This window comes from Pleurodeles waltl, chromosome 7, assembly GCF_031143425.1.
Source record: "Pleurodeles waltl isolate 20211129_DDA chromosome 7, aPleWal1.hap1.20221129, whole genome shotgun sequence".
NCBI lineage: Eukaryota > Metazoa > Chordata > Amphibia > Caudata > Salamandridae > Pleurodeles > Pleurodeles waltl.
In genome coordinates, this window is record NC_090446.1 from 976,535,982 (window position 1) to 976,556,175 (window position 20,194).

General features: G+C 42.7%; 1 protein-coding gene across 3 annotated transcripts in view; it reads right to left on the minus strand.

Moving 5' to 3' along the window:
- The window catches only part of SLC38A10 (solute carrier family 38 member 10), a 242,425-nt gene that overhangs the window by 82,235 nt on the left and 139,996 nt on the right, over positions 1-20,194 (minus strand). For all 3 annotated transcript variants that reach the window (XM_069199759.1, XM_069199762.1, XM_069199761.1), the window contains exon 11: positions 14,223-14,373. In XM_069199759.1, the coding sequence (XP_069055860.1) occupies positions 14,223-14,373 (151 nt within the window). The remainder of the gene's footprint in view (positions 1-14,222; positions 14,374-20,194) is intronic.

Below are 20,194 nucleotides of genomic sequence, written 5' to 3' on the forward strand. Positions count from 1 at the left end.
ATTTGCTTTTGCCAATGCTTGTTGCAATGGTGAGTGCCTGGCAGCTCCCACAACAAAGTTTTACAAAAGCCTTGTCAAAACAAGACATGCATTGACAATACCAAAACACTTACTAACAATGTTGAATATGTTGGCGTTGCCAATGCTTGTTTATTTTCATGTTTCCTATAATCTTGTTGAAACTTGTTACACTGTTTTACCATTATAAATATTTTTTGGAAATACTAGCATGCATCAACACATTTCACTACATGATGCTTCAAAAAAATTGGTACCCAAAATTTTGCATTAATTTAGCAAAACGTTTTTTTCCCTAGTTGCATTCTTTTTCTGAAAATTTTATTTCAAAAGCAAATATTCAACAATATTGATTACAAGCTTCTGCAAACATTTCCATCTAATAAGAGAGCATTCTGGGAGTATTATACATAGTCTCATATTGTCAAACCTTTCAAACGTGTGTGTGAACATTTTATTTTTTACTAGAACCACTGTCAGTTGTGCAGTCCGAATTTACCACATTTTTTTAAAGCGCTCACCCTAATAATAAAGATTTGTGTTTATGACCCATAAGTACAAGTTTAAACAGCATTAACACATGGACATAAATATTACCTGAACTGCAGACAGTTGCCTTCCTTTTAAAATGGCAGCCAAAGAGTTTGTGCTGCAGGGGTTTGGGCACACTTGTCCCAAGGATAAAATAAATATCAAAACATACCCTTGACTTTGAACAATATATTCTGGGAGTCAGGTTATAGGAATTCCACACCCCTGAAGTATCTTTGTTCTGCAATTCTTGATCGGAGATGAGGTGAATCATGTTTAGTACCACTGTAATGGTAGTAATAAATCCTTTTTACTAGTAAAGTCAGATTTATTATTACTGTTTTGGAAATGCCACTTTTAAAAAGTAGGCATTTCTTTGAACTCACTGCCCTGTTTACCTACAACCTATCTCCAATAAACATCTGGGTTGAGCTAGGTGACAGCTACACTTGTGCGTTCCCTTCAGACACCCACAACACAGGATACTTAGCTGCATCTGCATTCTGATGGGTCTTCCTGGGGAGGGTGTTGGGAAGGGCTTACACCTCAAAGGGTATTGACCAGCGTCCACACAAAGGGGCTGATTAACTCCCAAAGATAGTCTGGAGCCGAGGCTGACCTGAAAGGGGAACCTGTGTATTTGACAAGAACTCTTTGTAGTCATACCTCATATCAAAGGCACTTCTAGTATAAGTACTGGGTCCATAACTCACTGAAGTTAGTACTGGACTCAAAGAAATGCTGCTTGAGTAAAGAATGCTGTGTGCCACGATTGCCAATCTGCCAGGATTGACTGCTCCCAGGAATTGCTGCCCTGCCTTGCTGTGCCTCCCTGCTGATCTCAGTTGGGTAGCCCAAGACTCATCCATCAAACCCAGCCACTCACTTTCTTCAGTTACCCTGAGTGGCTTTGAAGAAAGCAAGTAGCAAAGTCTGGCAAAGCCACTCAGGGTGACTGATGTAAGCGGGCAGTGAAGGTTAGCAGAGCCACTCTGGGTGATTGAAGACGACACCCTTCTAGACGATGTATCAGATATCACCATTAACCATCCTAATCTTTAACACATGGTTTGAGAAAACTAAGAGGTACCAGACTGCAAGCTTACTAAATTACCATCAGCTTGACACTGGGTGCCATCTGATACAGGCCATACCATGCATGCAATATACACCTCACAGGATCTCAACTTATTGAAAAAAAATCACGTGGAGTGACCATCACATCATATATTTCAACTTACAGCTGCCAACGGAGACACCACTAACAACAAGACCAAATAACTCCTATGTTAACAGACCATCGAGGAATGTCAACATAGCACTTTTCAGGAACCATTCTCAGCAACATGTCCACTAAATGCTTTACTGGCTGATTGAGATCCCCAATGCAGTAGCTCCTGTTAAAACATCTACACATGGCAACCATGATGCAAAGAAAGTTAATCCAGCTCAGACATAACTGTACCAAAAATATGGAAATCAGAATGCTAGGATGACAGTGGAGGAAAACACAGACGCTAGAAGAAACAAGATACCGACATAATACAAAACTAAAGCAACATCAACAAAGCCAGGAAATCATATTACTCTTACTGCTACCCAGATGCCACCAACTAGAGAACTAGTCAACACTATCTATGAAAAACGGTGCAGCTCAATTTCAGAACACTTCACTCAAAAAGCCACAGAACTTGACATCTAGCATATTATATATGAAAAATTGTACCACTTTAAGATAACTCCAACCCAGACTATCTTTAAGCAACTATCCATAAAAGAAACAAAGGAGCTAATTATGCCTAGAAGTATTGCTGGCTCTTCTGCTAACCTGTGTCTCCATAAATACACAAAAACATCTTCAAGGCTACTCCTGTGGCCATAATTGCCAGAGCAGTCATCAACTATCCACTGCCAACGGGAGAACTCCCCAGTGAACCAAGAATTTTCTGTATCAAAACCAGTTTTGGAAATACAAAGACTCGATCCAGAGAAGCGAACAAACTACTAACTAAAGCAAATTGACCATTTTGTGTAAATTGATAAATCACAATTCATCCAGATATTAGACTGTTAAAAAAAGCCTGCTTTCTGACCAACAGACATGATTCTAACCCAGAAGAGGCACTAATTGTTATTTGGAATGACCTCAAAAACAATGTAGATGCTAATGGATTTGCTGCACTACAACTACCTAATGTGTCAGCAGCTTTTGATATTGTGAACCACCAACTACTACTTAAAAGACCAACCTATACGGGGATACAAGGCACTGCATTAAAATGACTTTGGTCACACTTCACTGAAATGGAACAAATTGTATAATTACCTCCTTTCATATCATCACCCCTCTCACAAAAGCTAGGTATTTCCCAAGGTTCACCAGCGGTAAATCTTATTTTCAACAGTATCTGACACTTTCCAGGCTAATCGAAACCTTTAACCTAACTTGCTACAACTACGCTGACACACAGATTATTCTTAAATTAGAAAAAACACAGATCTTGGAGTATCCAGGCTCAATGAATGTCTTCAGGCACTTAAAAGCTGGATGCTACAAAATCAACTGAAAAAAAAAACCTTCAAAAATTAATTCTAACTTTTATACTATGGAAGCAGTACTACCCAACCACTGCTTGGCCTAGTAACACTGGAGCTCCTCCCACCACATCCACACAGAGGTAATGAACTTTTATGTGGAAATGGACTTTGAATTATTGTGTCAAAGTCAAGATTAATATAATTCTACAATGATTTCTCATAACTGTTCTGCTATTGATCTTCTGATACCTGTACTATATGTTGCTAACCCTGTTGAGTACATGCAGTGACAGCATTAGTGATTTCAAGAACTAGAATATGCAGATGGACTACATACCGTGGGCTTACAAAAAAACTAATAAACAAACTACAAATAATACAGAACACTGCTGCCAGACAAGTTCTTAGCTTGAACACACACAACCACATGACATCTGCTCTCAAGGCAATTAACTGGCTACAAAACGAATATACTTTACAGCCCTCTGATTTGGCCACAGAGAAATCCATTACTTCTACCATCATGATTCAAGCTCTTTAGGACAACCAATATTTAGAACTACTTAGAGATCCAGCATCAGAATTGGCTATGATAATAAGAGATATAGTAATGCAAGCCGTGGATGAGGATGAGACTGATGACATTTCTAACCAATTCCTGATAAATGAATGTCCAGAAGTGCCAGTGTTATTTTGTCTGTCTAAACTACATAACAGTCAAATAGACTTCCCCAGCCTAAACATAACTCGGAATGGTTCAGTACTGGAAACTCCATCTACATTTTGGTTTTTACTTGAAAGTTTTTCTCAAATACATACCACCCATTATTAAAGATACAACGGTCTGGATTAAAAAAAAAAATCCAAGAAACTACAATAGATGGCAGTCAACAACTTATCACCCTGAATGTCATAAATATATATGGTCCTATCCCCTATAAAAAGGGATTAGAAGCTAAAGACTGGCTGTAGTTTAGGTATTCAAAATAAATGCTCGAACATGGTTGATACTTGCAGTACTGAAATAACCCAGAATAATAACTACTCCAACTTTAATGGTGAAAACTACATACCACAATTGGTCCAGTAATGGGTAGCAACACAGCATTATTTTGAGCTGAAACCTACTACATGATACTATCTGGAAGCTCCAAATGAAATACTAGTGGCAGTTTTTCAATGATCTGCCTGCAATATGGAAAGGCAAGGAAAATGATCTGACTGATTTCGCAACTTTTTACAAGATTCACATTACTCAATAAAACTAACACTTATAGAAGGAAAACCAGCAGTTAATTACTTAGACACAATAATGTACCCAAAAATGAGGAGTAATACAAATGGATTTGTACACCAAAGAAACTGACAGGAACAACTTATTATTGGCAAAGACCTTCAACCTACAGCCACTAAAATCACTTTACCATACAACTACCTTCTAAGTGTAAAACACATTGTAATAACTGAAACAACTTATCAACTGCACAAGGAGGAAATGTTGCTTAAACTCAAACCAGGTTACCCGCCTACTATTTTGCTGAAATGCCAGCAAGAACTAAAAAATATAACTCATTAAGAGATACTAGAAACAAAGCAAATTCAAGCGATGAGCAGATAAAATGCATTATGGCAAAGGCATGAAAGTGCTAGTTACTTAAGGTCACAAAAACTGGTGAGTTTCAGTGTTTTTTTAAGTTTAATGTGTTAGTTAGGTTTAAACCAACATTTTCTCCTTACGATAATGACACGTAAACACATTTCTTTTTTCAGTGAATTTCTAGAGTTCTTTTTAATATAAATTTAGTTTTATTACCATATGTAACTAAGCCAATGCCACACTTCGGCAGCGCTAGTTGAGGTTAACGCAGGGCCTGTGACCTACTCCCCTCGGTGGCCATGACCATGTGTGGCGTGGGTGTTAGCTGCAGTTTCCAACTAACCCCTACCCCCATAGGAGGCCACCACCCGCTGTTTAAGTCAAAAGCCTTGCTTAGCATAGGTTGGCTGTAGGGCCTGCAACCAGACCCTACTCCCACACCCTGGGGCAGCCAACCCCTGATGCAAATAGTCTTCTGCCATGTGTAGAGTGGAATAGGCCACTGTCCAACCCCCAATGGCCAGCCAACCCCTTGAGGTGTGGGATGTACACATGGCCACAGGACCTGACCTGCCAAAAGGGACTTCCACTCACGTATTCTTTTTTTTCATTTTTATTTTTGTTTTTCGAACCTCCTGGACTCTTGCTGTGGTCAGGGGGTCACGCTGGCTCCCATGAGAGTACTGTGGAATTGCAGCAATACAAAAAACACTTTTGTAGATTTGGCCTCAAGCGGTGTCCATCAGGATCCCCCTAAAGACCCAAGGGATCAGGGTGCCACTCCCCTGCCCTTTTATGCCTCATTACTTTCCTTTCCAGAGTCCTTGTGACCTGTATTGCAGGACACAACATTTCTCTTCATGTTGCTGGCAGCCAATCAGAGTATGCGCCCTCAGATGAGCCCATGGGAGCTTCTTGATCCTGCGAGAGTGTGGCGGTTTATTGGGAAAAAAGCTCCATCCTCCTAGCAAACCAAATTGCTCTATTAGTTGCAGTTGCTTTCCCACAGGAGTCTCTTGGGACACCTGCAAATCCAACCATATATATATATATATATATATATATATATATATATATATATATATATATATACACACACACACACACACACACACACACACACACACACATATACATATACATATACACACACACACTTTGATCCTAGATTTCTCAAACTGGATATACATCAAATTATAAAAAGCATGTTTTCTAGGTAAAGCTCTAGCTTTCTGCTAGTTTTGGTGTCACTCTTTTTAGCCATTTTGGCTGTAGTGTTGTCTAAAATTCCCTTTGCAAATTGCATGAAAAACTGTGTTTTGGGACCCCCTATTTGTTCTTGAACGTTGCTTGACAGGTCACCACAAAACTTTCAAAGAAGCTGATAGTACATAAACTTTTTTGGGAAAGTTTCATGAAGATTTGTCAGACGTCACCAACGTTATTAACAAACCACAAAATCCAATTCCTGCCGTAACTATATCCTAACTATAATTACAAAATGGCAAACACCACTAACCTACATATTTTTCAGAACTACAGTGCCCCTTTGTAAGGAAATGCCTCTTTTTGCATGGTCATCCCCAAGGTTTTGGACTGATGCTGCTCGTTTTCCAACTCAGAGTGCACTGAAGCATGTTAACCACACCAACTCCACCTTAGATTTTTTCCGAAGAATCAGACTAGTGCGTTAAGTTGTGTGTAGTGTTGGGGCCTTATTTATATCATGACCTACTTCCTAATGTTCCGACAGGGTGAGGGAGCAAATTACACTGTCGCCCTAGTGGAGGGAAAGCCTGCTACATTTTTTAAAGTAGCACCAAGCTGGCAGTCATTTCTAAAGCATTGCCAGGAACCGCCATTACAAAAGTTCCTGTTAATGCGTTTAACAGTGTGGTGCTGGGCTCCGTCAGCATGAAAGAGCCTTGCACCAAACAGTTTTATTTTTTTATTTTCAAAAAGAAAATCCTAAATGGGATTTTCTTTTTGAAAATAAAAAAGTAATGCTCCCCTCACCATTGGAGTAATATTCAATGACAATTTGAGCATTCTCTGCATGTTACTGTACCTTATTGCTAAGGGTTGCCTGGAGGTGAGGGAGAGTACAAAATCAAAAAAAAAGAAAAGAAGATTATATGTCTGCCCATTCTGATTGGGTGGGTGGGTGGACATATATATCCATTTCTCCGACTGCCCTTACTCCATGGGGCCGTCAGAGAGGTTTAAACATGGTGGTGACGGAGTACCTACAGCCATAGCTAAACCGAAAGTCCACCCTTAGTTAAATCGTGCAGGCAGACCTTCATGGTGGCAGTATGTATACTTCACTGCGACAGAGTGTACATACTGCTAACATATAAACGAGGCCCTAAGTTGTTAAAGACTGAAAAAGTAAAAAGAAAAAAAAAAATCAATCAATGCCAGCTTCTGGGGAAAAAGGTGCACGCATGTGATCTACATTACTACATGCTACTAGCAGATGCTTATAGGGTTACTAAAAGTTTCTGTTTGTAGCATTGATACCTGTAGATACACCATCAACTGTAAAGCAGTTTTCTCCCAAGCAGTGGCTAGCAGGCAGGCGATATAGAGGTGTGCAGTCAGAACAGGTTTAGCTGTGACTTAGCAGATCTGGATGCATTTGACATTTCACCTGGCGAAGCCGGTTCAGGAAATAGAGAGATCCTTGTAGTGTTTTACAAAGGCTACAGAGAGTTGGATTTTACAACACTACCCACTACTAACAAATGCTTTCACAGTTAGTAACATTTTTGTTTGTAGTATGTGAGGCAGTAAATACACCATCAACTGAAAAGCAGTTTCCTCCTTAGCAGTGGCTAGCAGGCAGATAATACAGGGGAGTGCAGGAAGTACAAGCTAAGTTGTGATGTAGCAGGCTTGGATGCACTTTGACAACCCACCATTCAATGGCTGTTTTGGAAATAGGGTGGTCTTTGTGGGGCTTTGCAGGGGCTACAAACCACTGGTCAGTTTTGCGGAAGGACCTAGGGCTGTCAATGTATTACATAAGTGACTGCTTGACGTCCAAGGTGCAACACCCTTTCTGCAACATAATCAGGTTGTGGAAATAATCTGGACAACTCACTAGTTGGGTTAATGTGTAAAGGTGGGACTGCCTAGGGTAATAATTCTGAATTAGTCTTAAGGACTACCCAGTTGGATACCTGAATGAATGATTCCTGAATGCTGAGTGCTTGTAACTTGCGGATGCATTTGAGCGAAATTAAGGCTACAGAAAATTCTACTTTCCGGGAATTAAACTAAGTTGTAAGAGCAGTGGGGTTCAAAGGGCAGCCCAGACTTGTGTGGACCATGTTATGGTTCCACTGTAGGGATGGAGATGTTCTTGATTATATCACCCTTTTAGGTCCTTCCACCAACATCTTCACAACTTGAATCCTATAGAGGAATGAGAGTCCCCTGTTCTGCATGTATGCCACTACAGCAGATAAGTGGAGGTGTGTAGATGTATGCGCAAGACCTGCTTTCTCGAGGTGTAAAATGTAACAGATGATATATTGAACTTGAGTTTGAATGGGTCTAGTTGCTTGGAGATGCGGTAGTGGACAAATCTTTTCCACTTGACGATGCAATATGGGTTTGTAGTGGGCTTACATGCCTCATGCAAAATGATAATTCACCCCTCATGGGGATTTAAGTAGCCAAACTGTAAGGCCCCAATGTGCTGGATTGTTATGTTGAGCTACTGTGGACCATAGTGCCTGATATGGCTGCGTTGGGGTGAGAGAAGGTTCAGCCTGATTGGTAGCATCTCTTCGGGCTGATGGACATTTCCCGGAGCACTGGGTACTAGGGCTTTCTGGCCCAAGGTGTGAACACAGGATGAGGGTCATGGAGACCCGGCTCATTTTCTAACCACACAGGGGATGAGTGGGATAGAAGTAAAAGTGTAGGCAAACATCCCTGACTAATTTATCCAAAGTGCATTATACTGATGAACAAATCTGCAAAGTTGTTGTCCACCCCCTGTAGGTATTTCACTAAAAGATGCACCTTGTTAAGGATTGCCCAGTGCCAGATCTCTTGTACAAATGCAGCCAGCTGAGAGGAATGCATACCCCCTGCTTCTCAATGTAATACATGGCTGTCATGTTGTCCAACATAATTTATGAAGACCACCTTGCCATCAACAAGCTTGAAGAAGGCTTTGAGAGCTAGGCAGTTGGCAATCAGCTCTAGGTAGTTGTTTTCGACCCTGATGGTGAGGGCTCCAAGTACTTAACAGTCATGTTGCAGAGATATGCTCTCCACCCAGTGAGTGAAGTGTCAGTGGTAATGGTCATCTATGGGAGAAGGTCTGGGGAAAACCCTACCAAGCAACAGGTTGTTGCTGTTCCACCACTGCAAAGAGCACGTAGTGCTGGCCTTTATCAACACTGGATCTTTCCACAGACCTTCTGCTTGTGACCACTGCCTTGCAAGGTACTGTTGTAGCGGGCGCATGTGCAATCTAGCATGCAGCACAATTGCTATGCAGGACGTGATTATTCCCAAGAGCTTTATTACAGTTCCTACTGTTAGTGGATTGAAAGAAAGGCAGTAGCTGATGGAATATCAAAACCCGTTGCTGGTTGGGATATGCTTTACCTGTAACTGCGTTTAGCATCCCACAAAGGAGGGTGATGGCAAATGTATAGACTGGACTCCCTTTGCTGGGAGCTGCTGAGCTCTGAGACCTTCCTTCACTGTTGACCGGATACCAGGGGTGGCTGTGGGCCAGAAGCTGAGGATTTCTTTCAGCCCTGCTTGCAGCTCGATGCCTGACTCCCACAGGAGCAGTGTTCTGCATCAACATGGGGGCGCTTAAGTGAGCAGGGTGTCAGCCTTGGGCTTTGAAGTGGTACCCACACCCCTTGAGTTTTTCTTAGTGCAGGGCTCTAGTGATGTTGATGCCTAAGGCACCCAGTCCGGATCTCCCTTTGAGGTGCTCAGGGACATCACGGGCTGGGCATCAGATGGGCTGAATCTTCCTTCTTGATGTAGAGTGGGCCCTGTGGCCTCAAAATGTCGGACGCCTCAAAGGATGACTGTTGATTCATTTTTAGATACATCCAATATCTCTTCAATCAGTGCCTCAGGGCCTTCTTGCCTTAAGAAGTGAGGAAGAATTTGCTGGTCTTATTATGGTCAGAGAGAGGCAGAGGTTGCAAACACTGTGGTGGTCTATCCAAAGATATTTTGTGTTGCAGTATGGACAAAATTTGAAGGGTGGGCATCCCATCACCCCCTTCCTGTCTGCATTCTCTGGGGCAAGCTCCACAGAGATCGAGGAAGATCTGATTGAGTTGGAGACTGGAGCATCAGAGTGAAGTAGTCATGGTCAATAGGAGTGGAACTGTGTTTAGGTCGAAAGAATCATCAGATCAATTGTGCAGTGATTGCTATCAGAGTTGTCGGTCTCGAAAAGCGGAGCAGTTAGGCCCAAAAAGCTTAGAGGAACGCTCCGATCTTGGAGCCACTGCTGAACAAGTATGAACGTGATGGAGAAAAAAAATCAATCATAACTGAATTTAACCTCCAGACTTACTCAGGGCAGGTGCTGTGCTGAGGGGCCACCTGTAGAGGGACTGGGGGTGCCTTTGTTACACTACTGGTGGCAATGTTTGCTTTTTGAGATCAAAAGCCTTTTCTTCTTTTTGGCAGTGTTTGTTAAAAATGTAGGGCGTGGCAGTTTCCATGACAATAAACTTTTACAAAAACCATGTTAAAACAAGGCACGGATTGACAGAACCAAAAGACTCACATAAACTGTTGGATCGGTTGGCTTTGCCAGTGCTTGTTTATTTTCATGCTTCCCATAATCTTGTTGAAAATGGTGACACTGATTTTCCATTAGGAATATTTTTTAGAAATGCTAGCATGCATCAACACATTTTATTAAATGACGCTTTGAAGAAATAGCACCTAAAAGTTCATAGTAACGAAACGTTTATTTTCCTACTTGCATTTTTTTCTGAACATTTTATTTTGAAAGCAAAGAGTCATCACTCTTGCTTACAAGCTTCTGCAAACATTTGCATCTGATCAGAAAGCATTGTGGGAGAATTATATTTAGCCTCATATTATTAAGCTTTTAAAAAGTATGGACACTTTGTTTTACTGGAACCACTGTCAGTAGTGCAGTGTGACCTTAAAACATTTATTTACAACACCCACCCTAATAATGAAGGCTTTTCATTAATGAACCATAAATGCAAGTTCAAAAAGCATTAACATATGGACACACATTACCTCAACTGCAAACAGTTCACTTCTCTGTAAACTGGCAGCCAAAGGGTTTGTGTTGCAGGGGGCGTGGGCCTACTTGTGCCAAGGACAAAATAAACATGAAAACGTATTGCCCTGGACCCAGTGCTTTAAATGGAAAAATAGAACTGCAGGTACTCTGTACCAGAGTACCTGCTTGTTTCTGAGAAGTGCCGGTACTCTCCAATTAAAAGTATTACGTTTTTCTTGAGATGTGCCGGTACTCTCCCTCTCAAAATAAAAAAGTGCCGGTACTCAGTACCGGACAGTACCGGCCCATTTAAAGCACTGCCTGGACCCCAATATGTCCCGGGGGATAGGAATTCCACATCCCTGAAAATATTATGTTTTTCTTGAGAAGTGCAGGTACTCTCCCTCTCAAAATAAAAAATTGTTGGTACTCCGTACCTGACAGTGCTGGCCCATTTAAAGCACTGAAAATGTTCCTTCAAGATCTCCAAGAACCAGGGCCAGCTTTTGGCGTGTGTGAGCTGGGCCCAAGCACAAGGCGTCAACCTTCAGGGGGGTGCACAGAGCTGCCAGCATTAAGGTCAGGCAAACAGCGTTGCCCCCTCACTTGGCTTCAGTGATTTAGTATAAAGTACTTTTATTCCTGTTAGAGATGCTGCATTCTCTGCTTTTACGCTTCGTTAGCAGGACTCGTTGCCCTCCCATCTCCCTGCCGCCACAAACAACAACAATCCCCCCCAGACCAACCAACCAACCCCTCCTCCCCCCAACCAAACAACTTGGCATCAGCATGATGGAGCTAATCTGTGTGTGATTAAGGTGAGTTGGGGCGGGAGGGAAGGTGTTCGTGTTTAGGGCCCAGGCACTGCTGTATTTAGCCAGGGACTGAGCTGTGAACACAGAAGGAGACCCCGCTGCCTCAGTTCATTCACCGGCAGCAGTAAGAGCGCCATCTATCTTTCTGCCGCGCTAGGGCCTGCTCTGCGAAGAACCCAATGAAAGGCAAAGCGCTTCAGTGACCTCGAGGGGCTACAGTGTGCTATATAAATAATACAGAGTAGATACTTGCTCAGCAGTATGAAAGTGTGTTAGGCCTTGCAAAGGGTATGAAAAGCCTTATAAAAAATCACGGAGTGCAATACAATGCTCATAGATAATAGAAAGCAGAACCAGAACTCATCCTACAGCTCTTAGTGTCACTAAGCTCAAACTTAGCACTCTGAACCATGGAACCACATCACCTCTCCTTTGCGAGGGGCCAGCTTGCATGTCTGTATGACCCTTCAATATGACTTTGAGCAACAGTTACAAAGTAAGAAGAAAGTAGTTAAGTGCCTGTAACTAAATGTTTTCACGGCACGGCACACACACAAACCGAACAGAAAAAAACAGGCCACTTACTAGGGCACTCTAAGTTTACACCCGGCATCCTAGGGGTCACCAGACCCTTCATATGGTCAACACCCGAAGTGAAGCGATTTATTTTACAAAGAACATTTCCCGACTCAACCATTAGATGGTGCAATAATCCGCAGCATACAAATCTAGAATAGGCTCATGTCAAAAAAAACAGAGCGCATGCATCTTCTTGTTCTGGCACACATGTGCACAAGTGCTACAAGCGGTTCTTAGCACTGCATCAGACCCCACACCCTCTTGTCTACAGATTGATGAAAAGCAGAATGACTTTTCCTAAATGTGGTAGCACATAAGAAATGAGCTGGTGCTCTCTGCTCCTGTCTTGCCGTAATCGTTGAAAACACGAAGACTCGTCCTTGCATTCCAACAAGGACCCATATCTGCCCCTTAACAGGCATCAAAGTTTAGAAAATGCGCACTGTTTTAGACTGAAGATGTCATTACAGCACACTTAGACAGCATGCATTGAAAATAGGCAGTGCTTCCCGTGTCAGGGACTTAGGACACGCTCGGCTGGAACGGCAAAACGAGAGGGTTTACATCAACAAAGAGCCTCCGCAGTGGGGCGTCCGGAGAGACTTTAAACATGAATGTTATCGGGTAGCACCAAGCCTGCAGCAGGGCAGGAAGGGTGCCATGCCAGACTAAGCTGACGGATAACTCACGCTTCCAGCCTCTCTATTGGAATATCCTGGAGGTTCCTAGTAAGGCAGCCCACCAGGACACAGAGGCCGATGGGGAGGGAAAGGGCGCCTGGCGGGGGTCAGGCAGCATCTGCCCGACAGCACAGCCCTGCAGCACTACTTGCAGCTGTGCAAGAGAGCGCAGCCATAACTCCATCCACACCTCCCAAAAAACAAAAGCTGCTCCGGACGCAAACAAAGTCTAACTAGGAAATGTGTGGCAGCTACTCTGGCCCCGGGGATGCGCGACCGGCCCGTTCTAAACTCACCAGGAAGACATACATTGAAGCTTACGGGACAAAAATGAGATGCTACTGAGGCCTCGTCCTATATACTGGCAGATAGTATCTGGTTCTCTCTCCTGCTCCGCAGCCATAGGCGGGCAGGGCTACAGGAACCCCTGGAGATTTACCAGCAGCCCATTGCCACTGGGAGGCTGGTAGGGATGGATGTCAACGTGAACAGAAAAGAAATAGGACAGAACTACTTTTAGTATTGTATTTTAGTTGCATCCATACAACACGTCATCACATTGACGAGGCGCTGAATCACATTAGCGGAAGGTGGCAGCGCCCACACGCGCTTGATTGGAGCGATGCTGGATCGCAGTGTGACCCGGGTGGAAGGTGTTTTGGTGTTGAGCAGAATGTGCTTGTGACTGCATGTGTGAACGATCAAGCGAGTTATCATCATCGTTGGTTCGGTGCAGTAGTTGCTACAGTACCTCTAGCCGAATCGAAAAGTTTAGAGGTCAAGGTATATACAAGATAAATCATTTTGTGACCAATGGTGCCATTATGTTGTATTCAGTATTATTTCCACTATGGAGATACTTTACTAAAAAAAAAAACAGACTGTGAATGGATCCAGCCAATCGCCATCGACCTAAATAAAACTTAACAGGTTTCAAACAGGCAAGATAACTCGGTGGGTTAAGCTCAACAAGTGCACAGATTAACATGTGCCTTGTGGTTCACTGGTTCGAATTCTGACAAAACGCGATCTCAGCTTTTCATCCTTACTAAGTCAGCAAAACAAGTACATCTGAATTTAGTACAGTGCAACCAAGTATTGAAACACCAAGTGGCTATTCGGTTTGAAAGGTGAGCTACATAAATGGTGAACAATAAAACCAAGAACACCAATAAACACGTGTTCTAAAGCCTACGCCAACTTACCAGAGATCTTCGCCAGATCGGGGCCCAGCTCCTCTCGGGCCTTCGCCAGCTCCTCGGGCACAGGGTCAAGCCTTACTGGAATGTCCTCTGTCACGGACAGGGTGCTGTATGTGCTAATCACCAGGATACCAAGACCAATGCCTAGAATCATCTGTATCAGGAAGACATGGTGTACGCAGTTAAAAGGCCGTTCGTAGCAGTGAAGTGGACGCATTACAAGCACTGGGATCTATTGGCAAGCTATAGATCTGCGGTTCTTAACCTACTCAGGGGGTTTCCAACTGTTTAGAAAATTAAATAATATTGGCATATTTATAAAGTATACATACATAAATAAAAAAGGCAGAAATATAAAATATTAAATGCCCTGTAAATGTGAAGAATTTGAAATTGGAGGCTAACATTTATGTTGGTACCCTTAGCGTGATTTGTGGGAGCAAAGCAAGCACAGCAAACAAAGTGTAGTATGGCCGACTGGTGGCCCCGAATGAAGCTCTGATTTACACCAACAAAAAGAAAGCATGCATTAAGAGCAAGAAGGACAAAGTGATATGTTCAAGTGTAACACAGTTTCATCTATTAAAAATAAAAACCCATTTTCAAAAACTCCAAACTTCCCATTAAAATAAAAATGTAGATTGCCGTATTTGTTGTTTGCGAATTAAGTAATATATTTTGGCATTTCTCCATTTGTTTGATGTATGCTTCTTTTTTTGTTTGTCTATTGTGTTGCAGAAATTAGTTAGACTGGGGTCTCCAGCTTCCAGCAGATTCAGCAGGGGTCCACTTAAGTCAAACTGTTAAGAACCACTGAACTAAAGGACAACGTTTTGTGTCCTGAGTGGCAATTCCTCTACCTTATAGAAAACAGATTTAAAATACAGCATCTCATTCCTCTGTTTTGTGCAAGGCCATTCGAGAGCTCAGAAGTTAACCGTTCCTGGTAAAATGTACCTGTTGTAGTATCAGTGAGAGAGGCACTTGTTACTTCTAATTTCTTACTGAAATACACACTAATGCTTCGTTTGTACCATGTCTTGTTTGTTGGTCGTAACAATGTGCCTATGCTGCACTAATGCTGTTTAACTGTGCTGCTGGAGCTCAGAGGGGGGAATGAGGCAACATTATGCCGAAATAGTTGTTAACAGAATAAGGTGGCAAACTGAATCATTTCGTGAGGAGACCTTGAAAAAAGATTGAAGAGATTGGATGGACACGGATAAAAAAAAAATCATCAGGGTTCAGGGATCTTTTCTGGAAGTTTACACTGAGAAAGAAAGCTGAGAAACAGAAGTTGTTTGTGTCACAAGAGGAAAACCCTTTAAAAATGGAGAATGGTCATTCTTGAAAAGCTGGATCATATTTCCACATCCTACTGTCACCCACCACGCCTGCACGATACTCTTAAGCATACAGCCCCTCTGTTATTTCCTGCTTCCCCTAATACTTAGCCAAAGAGGGATGGATCCATGCTAGATTTTCGGAATGGATCATGACCATGGAGACAAGTTTGTTTAGATTCAGAGCCACTGTTGTCTTTGCAGGTATCAAGCAAAACTAGCATTGATCCGGCGCTCCTAAAATATGCTTGATGACTCTTCCCCAAAAGATCCATTGCAAGCTTTTGGCACAGCAAGGACCTGTCAGTTAGTTATTGGTGGAGAGCTAGCACAACTGCCTGTCACACCCTCTCCTTCCCGAATGGACTAGGTTTTGTGGAATAGTGATCCTCAGGGTGCTGAAGCAGACACCAGTCCTATGCCTTGCAGATCTGTATGGTGCAGGCTGGCTTTGCGCAGATGCCTGCCTATACGCATCCAGCTCTTCCGTCTGTCAAAGTGATTTCATCAGATGACTGGTGCCAGTACCCATTGCAATCTGCCCCAGAATCTGCACAATGCAAGCTGGCTAGAAACCAGTGCCTCTTGACCGTCTATTGTGAGGTTCAGAGCAGTAGTTGGTACAGTACCTATCGTCATCTTGAAATGTGAACTCCAGTTTTTTGCATGGCCACCCTCATTGTGAATAATGATATCAGTATGTTGCATACAGTATGTGTTATATATGGCTCTCTCAGAGCCATTGGAGTGAATGTCACATCAGAAATGTGATAATTCAGTGATGTGACGTAGCAATGGTGGGTTACAGAGCTCATAACTCACTGACGCTACGCCATAAAGGAATTCCAGGAAGTTGTGGCTGGGCTCTGTGAGAGCCTGTTAGAGCAGCACTGAAATGCAGGAAGCACAGCTTCTGAAGGAGAGGGAAGAGCAGGCACAGAGAGTGGTGGGGATGAGTGACAGGGGATTAGGTATTTTGTTCCCATTTGGGAGGGAGGGGAGGCCATGTTACGTATGGCCTGTTACTTCTCTACCCCTGTGCAGCATTTGATAGCAGGGGCAGATGGCTTTGTTGGCCACATATAACAAAGTAACAGTTGACCAAAAAGTAAATTACAGGGATGGTTTTCGTCTCAGGGTTTTGAGTGACATCATAGACAACTCAAGCTTCACTCTCATTGTTAGTCTGATGTCACTCTGAACGCCTCAGTGAAAAACATTCCTGTAATTCATTGTTACTAATCTATAATTCTATATATTTATAGAATACAACCAGCACCTACAGAACTATGCTGTAGTTGACAGTGTGAGGAGTTGGTGCTTGTCAACTGTGTGTAAAGCAGGAACTTGTGGGAAATGTGAGATGTTGGATCTGGCAGGCTTTGTGTTCAACTGGTAGGTAGTGTGAGAAGCTGAAGATGCATAGAAATTTGCTACTGTAAGAAGTACTTCATGTCCCATTGTCCTAACTCACTGCTTTCAACAGTACTAAACCTGCACCCTAAAGTATCCAGAGTACAGAAGTGTAGTTCAGTTGAAGAGTGTACTTTTTTTTTTTTTTGTTCAAGAAAATATACTAAATAAAAGCTACCTGTTGGAACACCGGACCAGCATACCTTAACCAGCGACTTAACTTCCATGTACCCCACAGGGCCCTACTCTGAGCCCAGCCCTCTCTTGCAGAAGTACCCTGCATCAGGAAAACCAGAACAGGAGGATGCTCCTCCTCCTACCTCGCAGCCACCGCCTGGAACGCCCTACCCATCCACATCAGACAAACAACCTCCCTCCCCAGCTTCACGAAGGAACTGAAGACATGGCTTTATTAATCCACCTCCGGTACACGCTACACCCCCCCTCCACCCCTAGCACCTTGAGACCCTAACGGGTGAGTACCTGCGCTTTATAAACACTGATTGATTGTTGGTGCTTAGCTCACCAATGCACGGACCATTAGAAACACCATTTCATATGCACAAGGTTAAACGTCTCCTTGCAGGATGAACATGAAAAAATATTTGTTTCCTAAGTTTTTTGTAACACCTTCTGTTCACTCTGTATAACATCCTATGTTCCCAGAATGGCAAGCATTCTGGAACAAAAGATAGTTATCATTAAAATCAATTTAATTGGGGGGGCGGGGTGGAGGTGCGACTGTGCTTGGTTTAAGCATGTTGGTTTGTAGTCTGACAAATGTGGGAAGTTTTTCAGTGTTATGCATGAAGATCAGAGTCATGCTCTACTTTTTCCATGAAGATATGTCTATTATGGTAGGGGATTTTAATCCTAAATCAAACCCAGGTAGAACAGACCCCTGGTATAAAGAGATATTAACAGCGTATAATATAAATTTGCCTAATTTTCCAACCACAAAAACTAAGACACGGGGAGAGGAACTTTGCAAATTCCAGGGCTTAGTGGGTTTGTTCTGCATCAATGAACGGGTGGACCCTGATTGCCCAGCGTACCTTAACCTTTAAGTATGGGCCATAGCCCTGTTCTATCGATTATATCTTTATGCACGCCTGGAACTTTGATAAAGTAAGGAGTTTTCAGGTTGAGCAAGGTGAAGGAAGTGACCATTATCCCTTAAAGTTGGAATTAAGTAGAGGGGAAAGTAGACTGAGGGAAAGGGTGAGACCCCTGTCAATGGAATACCCTATGTGCCTTACCACCCATATCACTGAGGAATCCATGGAGAAGTTAGCTGTGTTCCAGCATGAGCAAGCATTGACGAATGCCCCGGCTACTAATATTAGCTGGTATGAGGATATTATAAAACAGGCATTCTTACATTTGGAGGTGGTGCTGAACGGTACAAGGGGCCGGAAATATAGGACCCAGGACAACCAAGAGAAAGGGGAGAAGGTCTTAAGACTTCGGTTAAGTCCTGTCCCTCCGGGTAACTTCTTTAAATCCTATGTTGATAAAATATGGCATTGGGCAACGTTCGCAAGCTGTAGAACTTTTAACTAATAAGCATTCTTAGATGTGGCATGTGCTGTGGGGAGTTTTATGGTTGCAAATAAAACATGTTTTTTTTATGGGTATATGATTGTGGTTTGCTCAGCATTTGATGGTTTTAATGGGCATCAGATGGGTCATTTTAATCTTGAATACTGCTCTTGTATGTTTCCATACTACAGGGAGTGCAGAATTATTAGGCAAATGAGTATTTTGACCACATCATCCTCTTTATGCATGTTGTCTTACTCCAAGCTGTATAGGCTCGAAAGCATACTACCAATTAAGCATATTAGGTGATGTGCATCTCTGTAATGAGAAGGGGTGTGGTCTAATGACATCAACACCCTATATCAGGTGTGCATAATTATTAGGCAACTTCCTTTCCTTTGGCAAAATGGGTCAAAAGAAGGACTTGACAGGCTCAGAAAAGTCAAAAATAGTGAGATATCTTGCAGAGGGATGCAGCACTCTTAAAATTGCAAAGCTTCTGAAGCGTGATCATCGAACAATCAAGCGTTTCATTCAAAATAGTCAACAGGGTCGCAAGAAGCGTGTGGAAAAACCAAGGCGCAAAATAACTGCCCATGAACTGAGAAAAGTCAAGCGTGCAGCTGCCACAATGCCACTTGCCACCAGTTTGGCCATATTTCAGAGCTGCAACATCACTGGAGTGCCCAAAAGCACAAGGTGTGCAATACTCAGAGACATGGCCAAGGTAAGAAAGGCTGAAAGACGACCACCACTGAACAAGACACACAAGCTGAAACGTCAAGACTGGGCCAAGAAATATCTCAAGACTGATTTTTCTAAGGTTTTATGGACTGATGAAATGAGAGTGAGTCTTGATGGGCCAGATGGATGGTCCCGTGGCTGGATTGGTAAAGGGCAGAGAGCTCCAGTCCGACTCAGACGCCAGCAAGGTGGAGGTGGAGTACTGGTTTGGGCTGGTATCATCAAAGATGAGCTTGTGGGGCCTTTTCGGGTTGAGGATGGAGTCAAGCTCAACTCCCAGTCCTACTGCCAGTTCCTGGAAGACACCTTCTTCAAGCAGTGGTACAGGAAGAAGTCTGCATCCTTCAAGAAAAACATGGTTTTCATGCAGGACAATGCTCCATCACACGCGTCCAAGTACTCCACAGCGTGGCTGGCAAGAAAGGGTATAAAAGAAGGAAATCTAATGACATGGCCTCCTTGTTCACCTGATCTGAACCCCATTGAGAACCTGTGGTCCATCATCAAATGTGAGATTTACAAGGAGGGAAAACAGTACACCTCTCTGAACAGTGTCTGGGAGGCTGTGGTTGCTGCTGCACGCAATGTTGATGGTGAACAGATCAAAACACTGACAGAATCCATGGATGGCAGGCTTTTGAGTGTCCTTGCAAAGAAAGGTGGCTATATTGGTCACTGATTTGTTTTTGTTTTGTTTTTGAATGTCAGAAATGTATATTTGTGAATGTTGAGATGTTATATTAGTTTCACTGGTAATAATAAATAATTGAAATGGGTATATATTTTTTTTGTTAAGTTGCCTAATAATTATGCACAGTAATAGTCACCTGCACACACAGATATCCCCCTAACATAGCTAAAACTAAAAACAAACTAAAAACTACTTCCAAAAATATTCAGCTTTGATATTAATGAGTTTTTTGGGTTCATTGA